The sequence below is a fragment of the Thamnophis sirtalis genome, unplaced genomic scaffold, assembly GCF_051295495.1.
Source record: "Thamnophis sirtalis isolate CommonGarterSnake01/CBP01778 unplaced genomic scaffold, rThaSir2_p1.2 scaffold_13, whole genome shotgun sequence".
Taxonomy (NCBI): Eukaryota; Metazoa; Chordata; class Lepidosauria; order Squamata; family Natricidae; genus Thamnophis; species Thamnophis sirtalis.
In genome coordinates this window covers 22,060,562-22,081,366 of record NW_028261393.1, presented here as the reverse complement: position 1 = coordinate 22,081,366, position 20,805 = coordinate 22,060,562, and the positions used below count along the sequence as shown (strand labels likewise).

Below are 20,805 nucleotides of genomic sequence, written 5' to 3'. Positions count from 1 at the left end.
TATGCACCTTGGCAAGTAACATGTCCCAAAGTTTTCCCTCCATTATTTACGATCTCTGATTTGTATCTTTTAATTTTTAATGCATCTTAAATTTTAAATTGTGTAAAGAGGAGTACTGTAGAATGACAGATAGTATACAAATAATACATTCACCTTTCTACCATTACCAGTTTTTTGAAAAAGAAAAGTAAAACTTCTGTGGTGCAGAGAGCAGCCAGCCCTTCCTTCCAAGTGATTCCTTCTAGATAACTAGGGACATCTAGTGGAAGGCCTATACAATGAGAGAAAGAATTCTGCCAGCGCTTATCCTAAGAATGAATTCACTTGGTAAATCATGTTTTTGTGTTTTTGCCATCCCAATTATTAGAAGCAGCAGAATGGTGTGGTGCCACTGACCAACTTTTGGGATAACTAGCACACGGTTTCCACTTGTTTCCACAAAACCTGAGTGGCACAATCCAAAACGTGATTGTTCCCTGACTTTGGTCACCATTGTTTCTCAAACCCTCCCCAGGTTCTTGTACCCAATCAACTGAACTTCAGGGGGGCCTGGTTTCCTGCTTTTAAATGCCATGTCAGTCTGTAATAAAGCCTCCTTTGTGTGCAATCTAATCATTGATGAGAGGGCTAACTTGGCATGCGCTGCCAAGACCTGGCTGGATCCAGGTGGTTGTGATGGCTCTTTCAGAGACGTGCCCAGTTGGGTTTCGAGTATGGCATGATCCAAGACTAAGGTAGGAGTGCCAGTTTGATGATCATCATCCAGCAATCTCTTATGTCTTCCAGAGGACGCTCTCCACAGGTCGCTGGATGGGTTCACCGACAAAAGGGCGAAAAACAAAACCACGCCTGACTAAACCGCGGTGACAAAACTGTGTGTTTTAAAGCGCTCCGACGAATGAGCGCTGAATTGCACCAACAACAGCGCGGCGACAGAAGCGCGCTGTAAAACTAAACCTAACCCTAAATCTAAACCTAACCCTAAATGTAACGCTAACCCTAACCCTAAATGTAACGCTAACCCTAACCCTAACCCTAAACGTAACGCTAAACCTAATGCTAAACCTAACCCTAAACGTAACGCTAAACCTAACCCTAAACCTAACCCTTACCTTAACTTAAATCGCCCCTCTGTCGACTGAAATCGCCCTTCTGTCTCCACGCTGTTGTCGCCACGTTGTTGTCGGCGCGTTGATGACGTCGCGGTTTTAGCGACACGGTTTAGTCGGCGCAGTTTTGTCGTTCGCCCTTTTGTCGGATCACGGCTGGATGTGGGATCTTGTTCATTAAGTTGGGCTCTAGGGATCCATTGAGATTGTGGTCGTTGTACCAGCTCCCCTGTCATACACCACCTCCCTGCTTGAGCTCCATTTCTGCATTGGCAGTGGGATTCCCCAGTCTTATGGTTTTGGAGGCTTCAATCCGTTTGAGAAAGTGGTTGGGTGACAGCTTCAAAGCGTGACCCGTCAAAACCGCGGTCCACTAAAGCGCGCCCGATTAAAGCGCGTACCTGACGTCATCAGCAGCGCGACAAATACGACCGCGGAGAAAAAAGGGCGCTTTAAAAAGCGCTTTTAAAGCAAGCCGATTCACATAAAGGTAAGGGTTAGGTTTAGGTTTAGGGTTACGTTAAGCGTTAGGGTTAGGTTTAGGGTTAGGTTAAGGGTTAGCGTTAGGTTTAGCGTTAGGTTAAGGTTTGGGGGGGTTAGGTTTAGATTTACCCTTTAATTTTAAGTTTACCGCTCACAGCGTGCTGTTTTCATCACGTACGCGCTTTCGTCAAGCGCGCTTTAGTCTACCGCGGTTTTGTGGTGGAACCCTTCAAAGGACCTTGGAGCAAGAAGATTATCTGGAATCTTGGATTCAGGAATAGCTGTAGGAGAGAAACAGCACTGGTTTTACTTTTGGAAGATCTCGATGGCAAGCATGATGGTGGTAGTGTGTTGATCCTTGCCCTACTTGATCTCTTGGTGGTTTTCGATCCCATTGGCCATGGTGTCCTTCTGGAATCGCTCAGAGGATTGAAAGTAGATGACATGAGGATGTGCTGATTTGCCTCCTTTCTCTGGAGTTGATTCCAATAGGTGGTGGTTGGAGAGGAGAGGTCCTGCTCTTGGCCCCTATTTTATGGGGTGGCACAGGGTTTGGTGCTCTCCTCTCCTTTGTATCATCTCTATGAGGCAACTGGGTGAGTCCATCTATTGCCATGGGGTGAGGTATCATCAGGACATTGATGACACCCAATTATGTAACAGTGTGTGAAGCATGCCTCCTTCAATATCCAAGAAAGGAAAGCCTCAACTCCATTTTAATAAAGTACTTTTACTAGATATGAAAACAGCTAAAAGAAAGCAAGATCTGAGCCAGAAAGGCAGGAACAAATACATATCAAACGTTTACCCAGTATCCTCCCCCCAATTCCCCAACCTATTGTCCAATCTGCAACTCCCTAAGATGTCGTGTGGGGTGCATCTTCAAACAGCCTCATCAAGTTGGTATGTGGAACGGTTGGCCTTGACCAAATCCAAACATCAGCCACCAGCATGCGCAGAAGATGGTGAGAACAAGACTCCTCCAGTACAATATTCCCTTCCCCATTACTATGCCCCCCTCCAGTTCCTCTGGCAACTGATAGCAAGCAAGCGTGGCAAGCAAAACAGAGGCTGACACAGTGTCCCATCCAAATTAAGTAATGCCATGAATATCTTATCCTATGGCCTGGAGACTATGAGGGTCTGGAGAGGGAACAACAGTCTTCAGCTCTACACTGCAAGACTGAGTGGCTTTGGGTTTGGGGGCCTAGGGGTTCTAGGACTATTCAATCTTTCGTGGTAGATGGAGTTGCACTGCTCCAGACAGATCTGGTTCACCATCTGGTGGTCCTCAAAGAGCAGGTAGCAGTCATGGTTAGAAGGGTCTTTACAGAGCTTATCGGCTGCCAATTGTGCTGTTCCTGATCAGGGGGCTTTGTTCAGCTACTCGTGCCCTAATCACCTCCAAAATAGTAATGTGCTCTACATGCGGTTGCCCTTGAAGAGTATTCAGAAGTTTCAATTATGCAGAATGCAGTTATGCGTGGCCCCAGGACAGCACGATACACATTGGCTGCCAGTTTGCTTCTCCAACCAATTCATGGCACTGGTTTTAACTTTTAAAACCCTTTATGGCATGGGACCTCCCCCAATTATATCAGCCCATCCCACTAGACCCAACAGAGAAGACATGCAGCAGGTACCATCTGCTAGAGCAGAGGTGGGCCACTATGATTCCTTTATGACCTGTGGACTTCAAGTCCCACTCACATGGCTGGCTGAGGAATTCTGGGAGTTGAAATCATAAAGGGGTCATATATGCCCACCCTCGTGCTAGGAATTTATAGGAGGAGAGAGCTTCTCTGCCGTGACATTTGCCTGGCTGGAATATTCTCCCATCCCTGAATTCAGGTTAGCTCCATCCCTCTTAGCACTCTGGAAGATCCTTAAGGTCTGTTATGTCAGCCAGAGAACCAGTAATATTATAGGATGGCTCCACTAATGTGGTTGATATATTTACTCTCTTTTACTCTGTTTTGTGGTTGTATATTTTAACTTTTAATAATGTTTAATTTTAATAATGATTTATATTTTTATGTTTATTTTTATATAGTTAATTTAATTGCTGTATACCATCCAGACATTCCTTGTGAGATAGATGGCCATAGAAATACAATCAATTAAAAATCTATGTTGCTAAAGTGTGGAAAAAGAGAGGAGAGTGAAAATAGGATAAAATTTAATAAAATTAACTATGAATCTACTGCCATACACCTTAATTTAAGAGTGTCTTTAATATAAGAGATTCAAAACAATACCTTCAAAAATGGAACATATGACATACCCCATATACAAATAAAAAGGTGTAAATCGCATCCAACTAATCAATATTCACCAATCAGCTGTAGATCAACGTAATTTTTCAAAACTATGAAAAATTACAAAAGAAACAAAAATGATTTTCTCAGGGCTAGACTCCTCCAACAGTCAGAATTAATTATTCCAAAGCAAGTATGCTCAAATTTTTATCCATTATGATGCAAAAAAGCATATTGTGTCTATGCTTCTGCAAAGCAACTGAGAAAAATCATAGAAGAGCGCCGGAAAATGTGACCAATATACCCTTAAAAATGGCCCCACTGTCTTGAGAAAGCAACTGTTTGGTTTTCATTTTCTTGCAATTAGGTAAGCCATTTCATTCTCCCGCTGCACATATTACCCAGAGCATTATTTACAAGACCAAGTCATCAAATAAGTACGGCTCCCTTTGCCAACTTTTAAAATACCATTCAGTTGATGCCCACACAAGTAAATCATAAAGCCTCCCAACCACCAATTAATTTCTCTAGCGAATGAAGTACTGCAATCTTTTCACCAACATCAGCATGGGATAATGGATTCCATTATGCTTTAAGAAGACAGAGATCACCAGAAGCCTCTTGTGCCTTTTCAAGCATTGCAGGCATTTCTATGTTTAAAGCATACATTCTCCATGGGATCCTCAATTCAAGGGATTTCCGCCATTTAGTACAGATTTGTCCATAAAATGCAACAAAGGCTGTTCTGTCCAATAGAAAGCTTAGAACCTCATAAGATACACACAATGACGAACTCAGTGAATGTTCACTTTTAAGCTCTGCCAAGATACTCTTCAAATTCCCTTCAATCATCCAGCATTTGATACACTGATCAATCTACCACGCAAGGCTGTTTATACCCTTCTCTCTGCAATCTTGAGAGCCCTTTTTCTTAAGAAAAACTTGAATGCACGTGAAACATGCTACTACCATCTCTATCTTCTCAGCACAGATGCCCAATGGTAATATTTTTGAAAACAAAGCTGGTGTGAACAACTCTTCAATTAGTTACCAAAATCAAAGATGTGCTAAAGAAGAGGCCCTCAGAGAGAATATCATTTTTCTGACATTATATAAACATTTGAAACTTGAGCCCTACATCATTGGTTCATTAAAACTATTTTGCCCAACCAACTAGGAAGACAGACGAAACTGGAAACAACCAACTAACTGGGATTCTGTTGAGTTTCAATGACCCACTTCTTTCAGGACTGTCAAAATGGATCCAGCTTTTGATTCAACATACATTTTAATTGTTTTGTTGAATGGCAAAACTAAAAGGACAAGTCCAAATCCATTAGGAGCTCTCAATTCTTTCAAATCATAGAATACATTCTGTGCTATCAGGAATGGCTTCCCTGTGAAGGAAAACTGACCAGCATACACAGAGGACAATAATGGCAGAATTCTTCACATACTGCAGAACGAAAGTGGCATCTGGAATTATTCCAAGGTTCAAAATTAGTTTTAATATCCTGTATTTTTGCATGGAGCTAAGCGTGGTAACAAGGAAAAGGGTGCCTTGTGTTTCTGATGAATATGAAAAGAGTTCTACATCCTACAAAAGCTTTTAATAGAAATCTGTGGAAATAAAACAGACTATTTCAAATGAATTGACGTCTTAACCAGTCAGTGTCTCAAAGTACACAGGGTACTGTATGCGAATGAAGCTCCGATTCAGTGACTTCATCCCTTCCAGTCCAGTATGAAGGCTGCTCAAGACTCACTCCTCTCCAACTGGGAGGTTGTCTTCAATCCGCCTGATAAACTTCATCCTTATTTCTGTGACTCCATCCCCTTTCAAGGTGTCCAGGAGAAATCTGACATCCACAGCCATCTGTACCTATGATGAGAGAGAGGGAAGTCCACACTTTTGAGATGTTTCCCTACAACAGCTCCATAAAGTGCCAAACCCCTTTGAAAAGGACAGGTATTCATGCCAAGATACATCCTGTTATTTATGAAAAGTCACCCTTCTTCCATATACAGTCTTTCTTGTACTGCCTTTATCGACCTTCCTGTCTTGTAAGCGATGTGATTTCCCCTGCTCTCTTTGTATTGAGGATTTGATGGACTCACGAATTGTTCTTAGGACATATCACGAAAGGTTCCAAAGTCATCCTCATTGATACTGTAGCTATCTGACTGTGAGCTACTTAGAATCCTTATAAGAGATGGCCCATGAATGCAATACAAAGAGTTGATCCAGTCCAGATAAATGAGAACACTATTTTGGCCTTCACAATACTACAGTGTTAACAGTCTGAAAACTAACCATTTTATTAACACAAGTGCACTTGAATATATGGAGGAAATTTTAGAGAATTTTTTTTAGATGGAAAAGTTGGAAAATACTTAAATTCTTTCAATTGATGTCCTCCGACTCACAGACCTAACGGAAATCTAATATTACCAAATGAATGCTATCCATTACTTTAACATACTGTTGATACTTTTTAACATAAACCCATGTACTTAATGTCCACAATTTATTTTGAATTTTGCATTTCATTAAAAGCAGCCACCAGGGCCATTGGTTCAACTGGTCTCCTCTTCTTCTCACCATTTCCAGGGCTCCCCGGAGCACCCCACATAAGAGGTTAGAGTAAATAAGAGAGGAATGGTTGTCTGGTAATTCCACAAAATCCACCAGTGGATTGTTTTCCAAGATAAGGGAGAATTCGTCGCCTGCCGGACTCCAGTTTGTGATGCTTGGTGTGATACCCAAGTACATTTTAAATGCTACCTATTAAGAGAAACAGATATGAGAGAAGAACTGGGTTCAAAGAGGGAAAGATTTAGCAAGCCACTATTTTTTACACATCAACAAACAAACGACCACAAAGCAAACCCCAGCAATTCTTCAACGTAACATACTTAAGTAAGCTCTTTTCCACACACCAGATAAGACAATATTGAAGTTATCAGAATCCTGACAACTGATTTTGATAAGTAATTCTCTGCATTTCGTCTGATGCCTTCCCCTTCTAAAAACAGTGGTAACATTTAGACCAGGGGTGTCAAACTCAAGGTCTAGGGGCAGCATCCGGCCCTCAGGGCCGCCCTTGAAACAACAAAGGAACAGCCTGTGGTGCCTCTGCCAATGAAAACCAAGCTCCATTTTAGCTGGCAGAGGGTTGCAGGAGGCCATTGCAGCCAAAAACGGAGCTCGGGAGCCTGTTTTTGCTGGCAGAATGTTTGGGTCACCACAGGCACCCACGTACACAAGACACGTCGAGCTGACCATGCCCACCCTGGCCACATCCACCCCGGCCCCTCAAGGTCAAGCACAACCCTGATGAGGCCCTCAATGAAATCGAATTTGACACCCCTGATTTAGACCATTGTCTTACATGGGAATAGGAGAAATGCTGATCCTGTTTCCTTTTTTTTTCCTGTTACAAAATTATCTCATCTTACTTAACTTCTTCGTAAAAAGTCAGAGATATCCAGCTTTGATAATAAAAACACTTTTCATTTTTTTATTATTATTGATTCACTTCTGTTTTATTTAAAGTTAGGGACAATTTCAGAAAACAGCTGAAAACTAGCCTTGTTTTCAGCTGTTTTCTGGAATTGTCTCTATTTTTAAATAAAACAGAAGTGAAACAATACTAATAAACTAAGAGAGTGAAATTTGTTTTGTACTGAGAAAATTGTGTTCCTAATATATAGCTATAATAAGTTCAAAGAAAATAAGATTTAACAGCAACAGAAGCAAACAATAAACATGCAGAAACAAAGCCGAAGAGTCAAAAAGAGGCATCACCTTTGCAATCACATCTGCCGTTTCTCGAAAGTCATGACATCTCCCAACATTGGATCGTGCTAGAAAGTCTTCCACAAGTCGAACACCTATGTTGTAGCCCCTATTAAAGCAGCCAAAAGCAAGATGCCATGAAACTGTGGTCACACCAAGCAAGTCAGACTGGAGGGAAACACTCTGAGGCTTTAGGAAGGAAACCCATGCTCATTTATTTTCCCAAATTCCAAGGAATGGATAAAATTAGTTTTATTCTGCAAAGCAAATAACCCATGGAAAAGGGGTTTCAGGCATTTCTAACCTGAGAACACCCATGTTGTTTCTGTTACTTACATTTTGTCAAGCTGCTTGTTGACATCTTCATCATTCTCGTAGTCCTTACACAGCTGAGTGACCAAAGCCCCATACGTCAAAGTGAAGAGCTCCGAGCTCTAGACAAATTCATAACATATTTAGCATATACCAGACAAAAAAGGGTGCAAATATTTAGGGTCTGACCCAGCCACAGCTTAGTCTGTCACAAGAAAAAAAAAATGAACAAGAAGACTTGCTTCACCAGAATAGTGAAGAGCATGAATACTGCAAGGGCCATATGTTTTGAATGAGGGCGAGAAGAATAAATAAAACAACTCTGTCCTAAAGATATGAAGAAGAAATAGAAAATGGGGAGAGACTTCTGCTTTTCCTTAGCATCAGTGATTCTTCTATGACTTGAAGATGGCTACCAACAGATAGCCCATAAATTCTAACCCAATCCCTTAATATTCTTGGCGTAACAACTGCTCCTGTGTTCATTAATCAATACTTGCTTGAGTGAGGATAGAATTTGGCACACAAAGTGATACTTCCATAAAAGAGACAATTAAGCTATTGGAACAATGGAGTCACATACTCCCTGTGGCCAGACCTAATCAATAGTTTGGCCCAAACATTGGATCAGCGGAACTTTTCAGAGCAAACAATTTCACAAAATTGAATTCCTTGGTTTCAAGATGAAAATGGTCACTGAAAAAAAGAAAGGCATTTGACAGATTCCAAGTGTTCAGTTCTTATAAGAAGGATTTTTTTGACTTGCATTGTTTCAATAATATTCCACTTAAAAACTCAAAGGAACCACAAAGCTAATAAACTTTCAGCAGAAATGTAGACACCATCAACAAAGACAAAAAATATACTTGCTGTATTTTTCACCCATCCCTAAAACTTAAAGTTGAATAACCAATCCATCAGTTATTGGCTACACAAATGCCTTCCTATTAAGAGATGAAAATGTAAAGGTTTTAAAAGGTACGGCAGTATATATTGACAAACCCTGCTTAAGACTTTAAGATTTTATTAAAATCTCATTTCATATAGCAGAAATGTCTAGTCTCAGATTAAGAAACCTAAAACCTACCATGAGATGCATAGATGCAGAAGGTGAAATGAATGGCAAATACCAATACTACAGAATGAAAGCAGCAGGCAAGCAGAAAAGGAGAAAAAAAAGACATCAGAGTTTAGTGAGACAATAGAAATCACACCACATTCTCACGTGCTGACACAAAGCAAAAACACAGAAGAGACAATCAAGTCATGTGTGAAGTTAAGGTTCATTCAACATGATGCTATTTCTACAGAGTAGCAATATTGAGGGCAGCAATCCAACAATCCACACCTCTTTTTCTGAGTGGTTGCATTTTGCATAGTTTTAGATGTTTTGCAACCAATGTCATCTGTCAAGGCAGCAAAGGGGATTCAGGCTGAGAAAAGTAGTGCATGGCAGAAGCCTCATTCACCCCACCTTATTTTTTTGCATATGTCACAATAACTCACAGCGGTAGAGCTTGCACCACAATACTGCTTTTATTATAGTGAGGGGGGGGGGAAGCAAGATCCTTTGTAAGCTACGACTTGGAATCCTGGTATCAAATGGATCCAGAGACACCATAGCCATCAGTCAGCAGAGGATACAGAGAGTTGAAGGTTAATAGGAGATCCAGACTGGCCAAGCTGCTTTATAGAATTAGCATTATAAAGCTACATAAAGCTGTTTTGTAGAATTAGAAAGCTTGGAAAGGGAGCCTGAAGATTTCTGTAACCTAGCTGATAATTGCAGAGTGGAAAAAGAGAAAAAAGTAAAGGAAGGGTTAGTAACACCGCCACATATTTTAATAACTATTGACAAGGCAAATGGAAAAAAACAGTGCATGACAGAATGGAGAATGCTCAACAGCTAACAGTTCGTTTCTGAACATTTTGCCCATCTATAGCTATTAAAAAGAGAGGAATTGTGGCTATTGTTCATAAAGATTCACTGTTTTGGAGTAAAACCAAATGGTGGCATTGACTTAGAAGCTGCCATTTAGGCTACTGATGTTTGTTCATTACAGGAATCCAAATCAAAGCATTTGACTGGATTTGAACACATCCAACAAAGGGAAGCTCACTCTTATGCAATGTTATTGGTTCCATGGAGAAACTGTTCTTACTGTTAGAAAGTTCTTCACTGCATTCAATTGCAATCTATCTTCCTGTAAATTAAATCTGTTAATCCATGACCTTGTTTAGAAATCTAAACAATTTGGACTTTGAACTAGACATGCTGAAACCATTTTCCAACAAGATGAAAATCTATCACAATTAGTAGCAAAGAAAGCAAAGGAAGCAGGTTACACATGCTTGAGAGATCTGGTTGATTCTTATATGTCCTAATCCCATTATTGTTGAAGTATAGAAACATTTAGATTTTTATAAAAATGCACCTAGGCTCAAGAGAGGAGTCAATAAAATCAGCATTACACCTTAATGTTAAAGAACTAGAACGATCCCAACTGGCAGGATTGCCCACCTCACAATGGAAATCTCCCAGAGTATCCCAGAATCCACCAAATCCATCAATTCTCTCTCTGGAATCCACTAGGTTTACTAACCCTCCCTCCCTCATCCATATCCATGCAGAGGAAGAAGGACCCACAGGCCCAAAGTAACCAACAAATGATGTGACTTGGGAAAATGAGTTTTTACAAATCCCTGTTCAATCACCCTACAAAAATATGAAATCCAGGTGGGCCCTTCAACATTTGTGTTGAGGCAATCTCAGGTCTTGAACTGAGATGTGGACATATCAATGACTAAGTAGGATCTGCCCAATTGTCTATCTAGTCCAGCATTTCATAGACACAGTGGCTGACCAAATGCATTCATGAAACACACAGGCATAGACAGAAAGGAACAGTCCCAATATGTTTCCTCAGCTCCTATAATTTAAGTATACTGCTAGGATTTAGGAGGCACTACCCAATTCATAAGACTAGACGCTATTCATTACCTAAATTTGCAATGCATATGTCTAAAACAATCTGAATTGGTGTCCACTATTATATCTGATGGCCTAACTATGCATTACATATAGAAGTGTTTCCTTCTCCTGAATTCCTGATTTCTAATGCTGTAAGAGAGAAAAGCATATCTTGGTCTACATTTGCTACACCAAGCAAAAATGTTTATTCGTCTACAATGTCTACCTCAACTTGTCTTCACTCTGCAACATGTTAACACTTCCCCAGTATTATAGTTTTTGGATATGGAAAGCTGCCATATCTCATGCATTTTGATCACTCTTTTGCCCCAATCCAGATGGCATTTGACACTTGACTTCACCTCAGTTTGATTATAGTTTGGTTTTCTTAATTTTATTGTATTCTATGTTGTATTCTACTTATTATTCCTTGCGCATTGTCTCTTGTAAACTATCAAGATGAAACATTTTATTTTATGCAGTCATACATCTTGCCAACATTTTCTTTCAGATTTGATATATCTGGTGAGTTTTATTTTGTAACACTTTATATTTTATAATTTTAAAAGTATTTCTGAAGCATTCAGACTGTTCATCTTTTGACTATTATGAAAATGATCTTGTAAACCAGAAAAGTTAGGGGAACCTGCCTATCACTTTAATCAACATTTCTAACTGTATAAACCAAGTCACTAGGTTTCCTAGTGAAATTTTTTGCTTGATTTTATTGTATTCTGTTTGCTTGTTTTTGTGAGATTCAGAGTTGTTGAGATTGAGGGGGAGGGCATGTAAGTTTAATAAATAATAAAATTAATAAATAAAATACCCTAATTACCAAGATGTGGAAAGGTATACAATATTAATATTTCATGTGCATCCATTAATAAGTGATAATGAAAATAATTGCAATTAAAAATAGGAAAGGGACCCCAATTCCATAAATAAGAAAAGGCAAAGGGAATCAAGAAGAAAAATGCAAAAGGTACTATTATTATTATTACATGTTTGTAACAGTATAATAGGATAATACCATAAAGGATAATAATATCATATAACTACATATTAATATATAAATACAGCATGTAAGTCAATCCTATATGATGAATACATGGTGTGTGGGTGTGTGTGTGCGCGCGCACGCACACGCAGGGACAATATTATTATATATAAGGATAATATAACATAATGCATCATACAGGGCATTATTATTAAATATAATAATATATAATACAACATATAGGACAATATGATGATTACATAAAGCTTGATATTTTTCCTCTTGACCAAATATGCTTTTCTCTATCTATCATCTATCTATCATCTATCTATCATCTATCTATCTATCATCTATCATCTATCTATCTATCTATCTATCTATCTATCTATCTATCTATCTATCATCTATCTATCTATCTATCTATCTATCTATCTATTTCATCAAGCATTTATTAGATAACATATATAAGTATAAACATGATTCTGAATACATGAAATGAATACCAATAAATAGGGTTGTTAGGACAGGGATGGTAGGCACATTCGTGCGCTTATGCACGTCCCCTTTACAGTCCTCTTAGGAATGGGGTGAGGTCAACAGTAAACAGTCTAAGGTTAAAGCTACGGGGGTTTTGGGATGAATTCATAGAGTCAGTTAGAGCATTCCAGGCAATGACCACTTTGTTGCTGAAGTGGTATTTTCTGCAATAGAGTTTGGAGAGGTTTACCTTGAGTTTGTATCTATTGTGTGCAATACAGTTGAAGCTGAAGTAGTCGTTGACAGGTAAGACATTGTAGCAGATAATTTTATGTACTACGCTTAGGTCAGACGTAGGGAGCGTAGTTCTAAGTTGTCTAAGCCCAAAATTTCAAACCTGGTGGCATAAGGGATTCTGTTGTGAGCAGGAGTGGAGGACTCTTCTCGTGACATACCTCTGGACTCACTCAACTGTATTAATGTCTGATATACAGTGCAGATTCCAGGCAGATGAGCTGTATTCGAGAACTGGTCTAGCAAAGGTTTTGTATGCTCTGGTTAGTAGTACACTGTTACCAGAGAAGAAGCTAGGCAGGATTAGGTTAACTCCTCTTGGTGCCTTTTTGAAAATAGGCTCTAATTAAGGTCCCTTTCTGACTTTTTAGGACCCTCTGGGCTTCCTCGGGGGCGGCCCGCCTGTCAGCCTCATCCCCACCACCTCTTTTACGTGCCTGCTTTTTTTTCCGCCTGGCAAAGGCACCAACATTAGCAGGGAAACCCTGACGCGCAGCATCTATTCATGGTGGCCATTACAAACATAGCATATTTCCCCCTCCTTCAAGGCCCGCCAGGCGAACGCCCAACGCCCGCCTTCCTTCGTGTCCCCGCCCCGCCACCGGCCTTTACCATTTTCTTGCTCTCGGAGCCTCCTCGGCTGCCCTGACGTGCCATTTTGCCGCCGCTGCCGCCGCCGAGCCGCTCGCCCGGCCGGGAAGAGGAGCTCCGGGAGAAGCAAACCGCCCTGCCTCCGCCTTGTCGCTTTCCTGAGGCAGAGGACTACGACTCCCAGCATTCAGCTGGCGACAGGTTAAACGCCTGCCAAAGAGTCTGCGCGAGAGGGAGGCGGAAGACGATTTGTTGAATTACGCCTGCGCGGGCTTCCTGCAGCCACGATTCCTTCCTACAATTCCTAGCATGCTTGCGCGAGCTTATTCCAAGGCAGCAGGGAATGTTATATTTAGGGGTCCCCCCCATCGATGAGATCGACATGTTCCTTGTGTCCCAGTAGGTGTCAGCATTTAGCTGCTCTCAAAGATCTGTTTTATTGATCATAAAAGAATTAAATTGTTGATAAATTATTTATCTTAAATTATTAAAGATAGGGATATTAATATAAGATAAACATAAATTAAGATGAGATGGTATGCGAGCAGGGGAATTGGCAATATTATTTCCAAACCACTGGTGGCTGAGCAGAAATGTTTGTTGTCAGTGTTTCTCAACTTTTTTTAAGTTTGTCAAAAAGTTTAGGACGTACCCTCCAGATAGCAACCCACATGGACAATAACGCAATGGTAAAAATCAGACTCTTCACAGGATGTTTAATTTGTGGTTCAAGTATATGGCATCTATGAAAACATTAAAAATATGCTCCTTTTGAATGTGGAATGAACGGGGGTTGGGGTTGTATGTGTGGACTTCAGCTATAGTCTAGTTCAGTAGTGTTCAAACTTGGCAACTTTAAGACTTGTGGATTTCCAACTCTCAGAATTCCCCAGGCCAGGGTGGGAATTCTGGAAGTTGAAAGTCCACACATCCAAAAGATGCCAAGATTGGACATCCCTGCTCATTACTGAGTGCCGTCTTGCCAGTTTGGGCCACTCCCATAAGGACCCCACTATTCACAAACATCTAAAGGGGTCCATCATAGTTGCTTAACACAAGACCACCGCTGAAGGAAAAGGAGATGTAGATCTGATTAGTATCCAAGATATGGATGTGCATTTACTATGTTCATATGTGTGGACAGCTAGTTTGCAATCACCAATTTCTTTCTGGAAGGCAAATTGGAATATTTACTAATAGTTACTAATTCCCAAGTACAAGAATGCCTCCATTTTTACCCATCTTCAGTTCCCCATGTGATATAGAATTTTAGGCTTCATTATTAGCATTTTAATAAAAGTGACACCAGCGTTTTAGCATGGCATCCATGCAGCCTTTTGAAGTTTAGCACACCATGTTTTTCCTGAGCCAAAGTGAATTCCTTTGCTGTGCAAAAACTAGCCCTCCCAGGAGCAATCAAACAAAACAGGGCTTATTCAAGAGTCCCTGATTAAAGTTGAAAGTATTGAGAAACAGATCCAGTTGCGAAAGTAGAAGATGCAACATATTTTAACGATGTCTGTGTTTTTTCAAATCTAATAAAAAATCTTTATTATTTGATCTGTTGCTTTTCGATTCATCATATATATTGAATGTGTATATCTTTTGTGTCTGTACAAAGGTTTCATCCTGAATAAAATGCATTGTGCTTTGCCCGAAATTCTTGAGGGGGTGTTTGGGGAAAAAACACTTTGCATGGTTCTTTCCAGCTCTAGGCCAGGTTGGGTGCCTGAGTTTTATAAGCAAGACTCAAATTTCAAAGTATGATGAAATTCTGGGGAAAAAAGTGTATCTATGCAAGATATAAATAATGGCAATTGGGTCTGGAAATACAGAAACAAGCCAATTTTGCTTTAAACAACTAGAAGTGAGAAGATGGTCAGTCCATTTTTCTATACCTCAAAGCCAGATGCTTCTCCGCCTATCACTCTTCAAAGCAGGGGTGACAAACACAAGGCCTGCAATTTGGTTGGATCTGGCCCGCGGGCCGTCCTGGAAAATATAAGGGGTCAGCCTGTGTCACTTCGACCCGGTCTATCCAATGAAGAGAGGAAACATGCCAGTAGTTTGGGGAGTGGCGTCAAACTGGTCACACCCACCCTGTCACCCATGCCCACCTGCCCCCCCCCCCCCGGTCAACCACAGCCCTGATGTGGTCCTCAATGAAATTGAGTTTGCACCCCTGCTCCAAAGGAAGCTTTCCAGATGGGATTAATTTTATCTTTTTTTTTGTCCCTTGCAAAAGATCAGATAGGAATAAAAGCTCAACATAACTTTCTTCAAGTGTAACTTTCTGCAATTTGTGAGGAATGCTGGATGCTGCAGTCCAGCAACAATTAGAAGGTCAGCAGCTACAAGTTAATTAAAAATATGCCCAATTAGAATACAGGTTTAGATATTCTTTTCAAATGTAATGCTTGTAATAATGTAGTAATTGTGGAAAGAATGACTCAACACGAGAGCAGCAACTAAAACCAGAAAAAAAGCTTCATGCTTCAGAAATTATTTTTAAACATACAAATTTGACTAAATATGAATGTATTAAAATTTATTGGGTTGCAACCTTATTTTGACATGAGTTTGTCACTCAAATAGACACTGCACATTTAGAATTCTAATATTGCGAAATCACCCTTTTCTGTCAACTTGATTTAATAATACATTATTTCAACATCTTTATAAAAATTTGGACTTCACCATTTCATCACCAAGTAATGTGTGTTAGCATTTTGGTCCTTTGGATATTGTGATCAGAAAACACTTACGTTCATTTAATATAAAACCATATCCTACCTGCTATTAAATACCCAGCAATGAGTGATCATTGGGAAAGTATAGTAACAGACCCATTCACAACAATATATGATCGAATTACTTTGAACTCAGACATCACAGTGCATACTGAACAATTTATTATTAATACATTGTTTTTTACATAAGGTTATTCAAAAAAAATTACAAAATAGCAGAAATTAATGGGCAACACACATGTGGATTAAGGCAACAGGCCAAAATGATACTTGCAATAGGCTCAAAGCTTCCATGACTCTGGAAAAAAAATTAGTGGAGCTGAGTTCATTTCTCCCAAGGGGAAGAAAATTGGCATTATGGGCATGGAGAAACATGGATGAACAGTAGGTAGATATACTTGCAGGCCACGACATTTACACTTGCTAAACAGTGGCATAATCATAAACAAAAGTAGGCTGCTTCACCAGAAATCCAAAAGTTTTCTGTTTTCTATGCTTAAGCATTTGCCAATGGCCCAAAGAATGAATTGGTCTCTTTTATAATTCAGTATTGCGCTGACAGAATCTGTTTCATCTTAACTGATGGCTGAATACAAAGATGTCCCAGAATGCCGAAAATTGATATTATATGGGCTTAGAACACAGGTAGTCCTTGACTTACAATCACAATTGAGCCCACAATTTCTGTTGTTGAGTGAGAAATTTGTGAAGCAGGTTTTACCCCCTTTTGCGACTTTTCTTGCCACAGTTGTTAAGTGAATCATGATAGTTGTTATATCAGCAACACACTTAAGAGAATGTGGCTTCCCCATTGCCTTTGTTTGCCAGAAGGTCGCAAAAGGAGATCACATGAAAAATACCCCCCCCTCCGGGACACTGCAACTGTCATAAAGATGAACCAGTTGTTAAGCACTGAAATGCCAATCATGGGGATGCTGCAATGGTCATAAGCCACTTTTTTCAGTGCTGTTGTAACTTTGAACGGTCACTAAATGAACTCTTGTAAGTCAAAGACTAACTGTACATTTTCCTTTGCCCTGGTAGCCTGTCCAAATAATCCTGGTTTGTAAAAGAGCAATTTCAACAAGACCAACCCCCAGCCTAGCTAAATTTCCGGCAAAAAAAATAAATAAATTACGGCATAAACACACAACACTGATGGCCAATAATCTAAACAAAATAGAAGTCAAGATTTTTCTTGAAAAATATGCTCCTGATATCAAGATTGTTACTGGTTTGATTCGATTTTGAGGCATTTACAAGTAACTTTTAGAGTGTGACCACAATGTTGTTAACGGTTATTTCTGCAGAATTACACTGCTACTGAGATGCTTGGTATTAATTACTTCCCCACTAGTAGAAACCTCAAAAGTAAACAGTATTGGAAAAGTTTTTTAAAAAAGAGATAATGTCTCAGGGTTAATAGGCATACTCAGCACGAAAAGGCATTTTTTTTTGCCATATTATATCTGCTACTGCAATCATTAGAATAATTAAAAAAAACACTAAGTAAAAGCTGGAATTTCCAAAATTTTACCCGCTTTGAGGTACACAAAACTTCAGGAGTGTATCTGCTTACCCCCAATTTCACCATTGATGACTTTTGAAGTGACTTCCAGAGCTTACAGTACCTTGAGCTAACCTATCCTAAAATCTCTAAAGTATAATCCACACAGTGGAGATTTAATCATCTAACAGTACCATTCCTTTTCCCAAACATTGTATGGTCCATGGTTATTTGGTCCTGGTTTAAGGGAAAACGCCATGTAGTGCCAAGCACCACGAGGGATATTATGAAGAACTTGGCATGTTTTCACTGAACATTTTGATTCTGCTGCCCCCCCCCCCACCCGCATATACAACTTTGGGAACAACAAAAATTCATCTACAGCACCATCTTCTAAAAAGGCACTTTGAGGACTGTTTTGCTTTCAATAAACCGACCGCTTCAAGATGGCGGAACTATCCTGCAAGGAAACAGGTCTTCGGAGTGATCTATAGGCCAGAGGTAATTCAGACATAGTTCTCATATGGATATGAACTAGCAGTACACTGGACAAACATCTCCTTTCTGTAAACTTTTTTTTATTTACCTCCTATAGAAGTGGCTCTTCAATTTAGTTTAGTTTTTCCAAAGCTCTCCCACTCCATCTGTAAGCCTCGGTGATCTGCTCAGCAGATTCCCACTGGTTACTTAGTTCTAACTTCAGTATTATCAGCAAAACCAAGACCTCAGCATATCTATGGAGAAGTGATAACAGAGGACCCCGAGTTATCCCTGTTTCATTTTTATCTGACGGTGGCATTTTATCTTTAGGTATTATTCATAAATACGTATTAGTATATCTGCAAGTAGTCCAGGAGCTAATTGTCCAACTTTGCAGAAACGTTTAAGGTACACATTGCATATCTAAAAAGTAACTTGTGCCTAGTGCTTGACTTGGAATTTTTATACAGACCAGCCATTATTTGCATCAATCCAGCAAACACACACATGCTAACTGCTTATGGACAGGAAGCAGAAGTTATGGCAGGATTAGGTCCTGCCCTGAAACACCTCCCCTCCTGCATACAAACAGCTAGCCCTATTATCAATGTCAATTTAAAGTGCCATATTTGGAAAACTGAAGATGATAAACAGAGCGCTTGGGGTTCGGATTGGGTTTACACAGATTAAAAATATAGCTTTCCCATCAACGCGCACAAAAAATTAATTTCTAAAGCGACTTGTGGAAGAGACAACATAATCATAAAAAAGCAGTCCCCAGAAGAAAGTTACAAGGAGTTAAAGTTAAAATCTTATCCAATGCCTCATCCCTAAACACAAGAAACACAAGTTGTCCTCAACCTATGACCACAATTGGGACCAGAATTTAAATTGCTAAGCAAGGCAGTTGTTAAGTGAATCACTGCAGTTAAGCGAATCTTAAGCAAATCCAACTTCCCCCATTTACCTGGGAAGATCACAAACAATGATCACATGTCTCTCAGACACTACAATTGCCATGAATGCATGCCTGTTGCCAAGTGCCTGAACTTTGATTATGGAAATGCTGAGATGATTATAAGTGCGAGGACCGGTCATAAGTTACTTTTTTCAGTGCTTCCCCCCCACCCCCCTCAGTGCCGTTGTAACTTTGAGCAGTTGCTAAATGAATGGCGGCAAGTTGAGGATTACCTGCATATTTATTACCTAGGCATTTATATTGCTCCAGTCAAACCATCTCCGAGCAGCGTAGATTTCCTCTATATAATATTTCATTAAAAAAAACAAAAAAGAACAGTCTTCTCAACTTGCTTCCACAAGCTGGCCCTATGTCCTTTGGACAAATCAGCATTCCAGGATTCCCTTCGGAACCAGACTTCCCATTCTCATTGGAAAAGGAAATAGAGCTGTCTTTTATCTCTATTCCTAAGGAGGCTTGCCCCTCCTCAAGAAAGCTTATCCTCGGGACCCCTTTTAGGTTAACTAGTGCTAGTCTAGAGTTAGAACTAGTAAATCCTGGATCTTATTGGACAGACAAGATTCTATACTGAGTAAGCAGTCTAAAAACTATACCCCCAGTTCCTAACCCCAACCCTAAAGTTAACCAACATCTTAAATTGCATCTGGAAAGTGACCACAAACCAGGGAGTAACACCTTCAATAGATGTTAACATAGGCAAACCATGCTGTGTCTAATTATTACTCAATTGCCACGTGGTAGATGGGCCTCAAGAGCAGCTCAGGTAGCTCCAATAGTTCTGAGAGAACTCTTGTTCCATATCCAATTGCAAGTAACACACAAGATGAAGTTAGGCAACATCTCTCCTGGCCACTGCTTCTAACTGCTCGTTGAGTAGAAGCCATGATTTCAAGGAACCACCCAAACGGAAAACCTGCTATCCTATATTGCTACACACTACTTCCAGAATCTGTTGGTTTCTCAATCAGCAGCCACTAATTTTTTATGGGATAATGTCTAAGCCCATTTCTTTCTATTCAGATCTTAAAACCATCTAGGAACTAAGACAGAACCTCAACAGCACTGTGGGTAAATATATTTTAAGTATTCTCTGGATATTGGATATTTCACCCAGTATTGATAGGTGATTCACCCACAGCTTCCTATAGATATGAAAAGAGAACTGAGCAGCGTAGTTCCCCACAGCTTAGGACCTGAATACTAAGCCTCCACTCCAAATCAACTGAACCAGCCAGAAGTTTATTACACCGTGCCCCCTACTCCTAACCTTCAAAGGAGATTGTGATGTTGCCGCCTCCTTCCCTAGTATCAGATCATCAAGAACCATCAGTGCAGTCTCTGTTCCATCCCCTGCCCTCTGCCCCATCTCCTGAACACAAACAAAAGAAGGAACATTGACTCCCCACCAATAGTTACACTATAGTGAGGTCAAATAATGGCTTTCCAAGGAGAAATGGAAGTGAATGTATCCTTGAAAGATGGGGTGATGCCACTTCCTTTGGAAAGACAATGGTGCTCTTCTCCCAAGGATGAACTAGCCTTTACTCATACTTATTTCCGTGGTAGCCTTCACCAAATGAATTCAGCCCACAAGTGGCATCACAGAAGAGCTAGTCCACTTCTTTGGGATCAACAGGGTTGAACTGGCCCCAGATAACTTCACAAGACGATCTCCAAGTCATCGCTACTGGACATGGCCACTTGACACCAACCTTGACAAAATGTGATTTTTAACCTTCCAGATGCCTTGCAAATTCATCATAGCAGCCTACTAACTGATCATCCAGCCCATTTTCCC

The 20,805-nt window shown here is 40.1% G+C and overlaps 1 protein-coding gene across 1 annotated transcript; it reads right to left on the bottom strand.

Annotated features, from left to right (window-relative positions):
• Positions 1 to 3,754: 3,754 nt before the first annotated feature.
• On the bottom strand, positions 3,755 to 13,488 carry TRAPPC3 (trafficking protein particle complex subunit 3). The gene is made up of 5 exons (XM_014074693.2): positions 13,313 to 13,488; positions 7,986 to 8,083; positions 7,659 to 7,758; positions 6,453 to 6,635; positions 3,755 to 5,732 (listed from the first exon to the last, which is right to left on the bottom strand). Exons 1-5 carry the CDS (start codon positions 13,355 to 13,357, stop codon positions 5,613 to 5,615), a joined length of 546 nt encoding a protein of 181 aa, XP_013930168.2. The 5' UTR covers positions 13,358 to 13,488; the 3' UTR covers positions 3,755 to 5,612.
• Positions 13,489 to 20,805: the final 7,317 nt, after the last annotated feature.

What these genes read in the sequence shown, in the direction of transcription:
- TRAPPC3 (XM_014074693.2), bottom strand. Translation starts at nt 13,357, where the DNA reads ATGGCACGTCAGGGCAGCCGAGGAGGCTCCGAGAGCAAGAAAATG. An exon ending in GCTCCGAGAGCAAGAAAATG is followed by an intron (nt 8,084 to 13,312) that starts GTAAAGGCCGGT and finishes GAATTTGTCTAG; the next exon opens with AGCTCGGAGCTCTTCACTTT. An exon ending in AACAAGCAGCTTGACAAAAT is followed by an intron (nt 7,759 to 7,985) that starts GTAAGTAACAGA and finishes CTGCTTTAATAG; the next exon opens with GGGCTACAACATAGGTGTTC.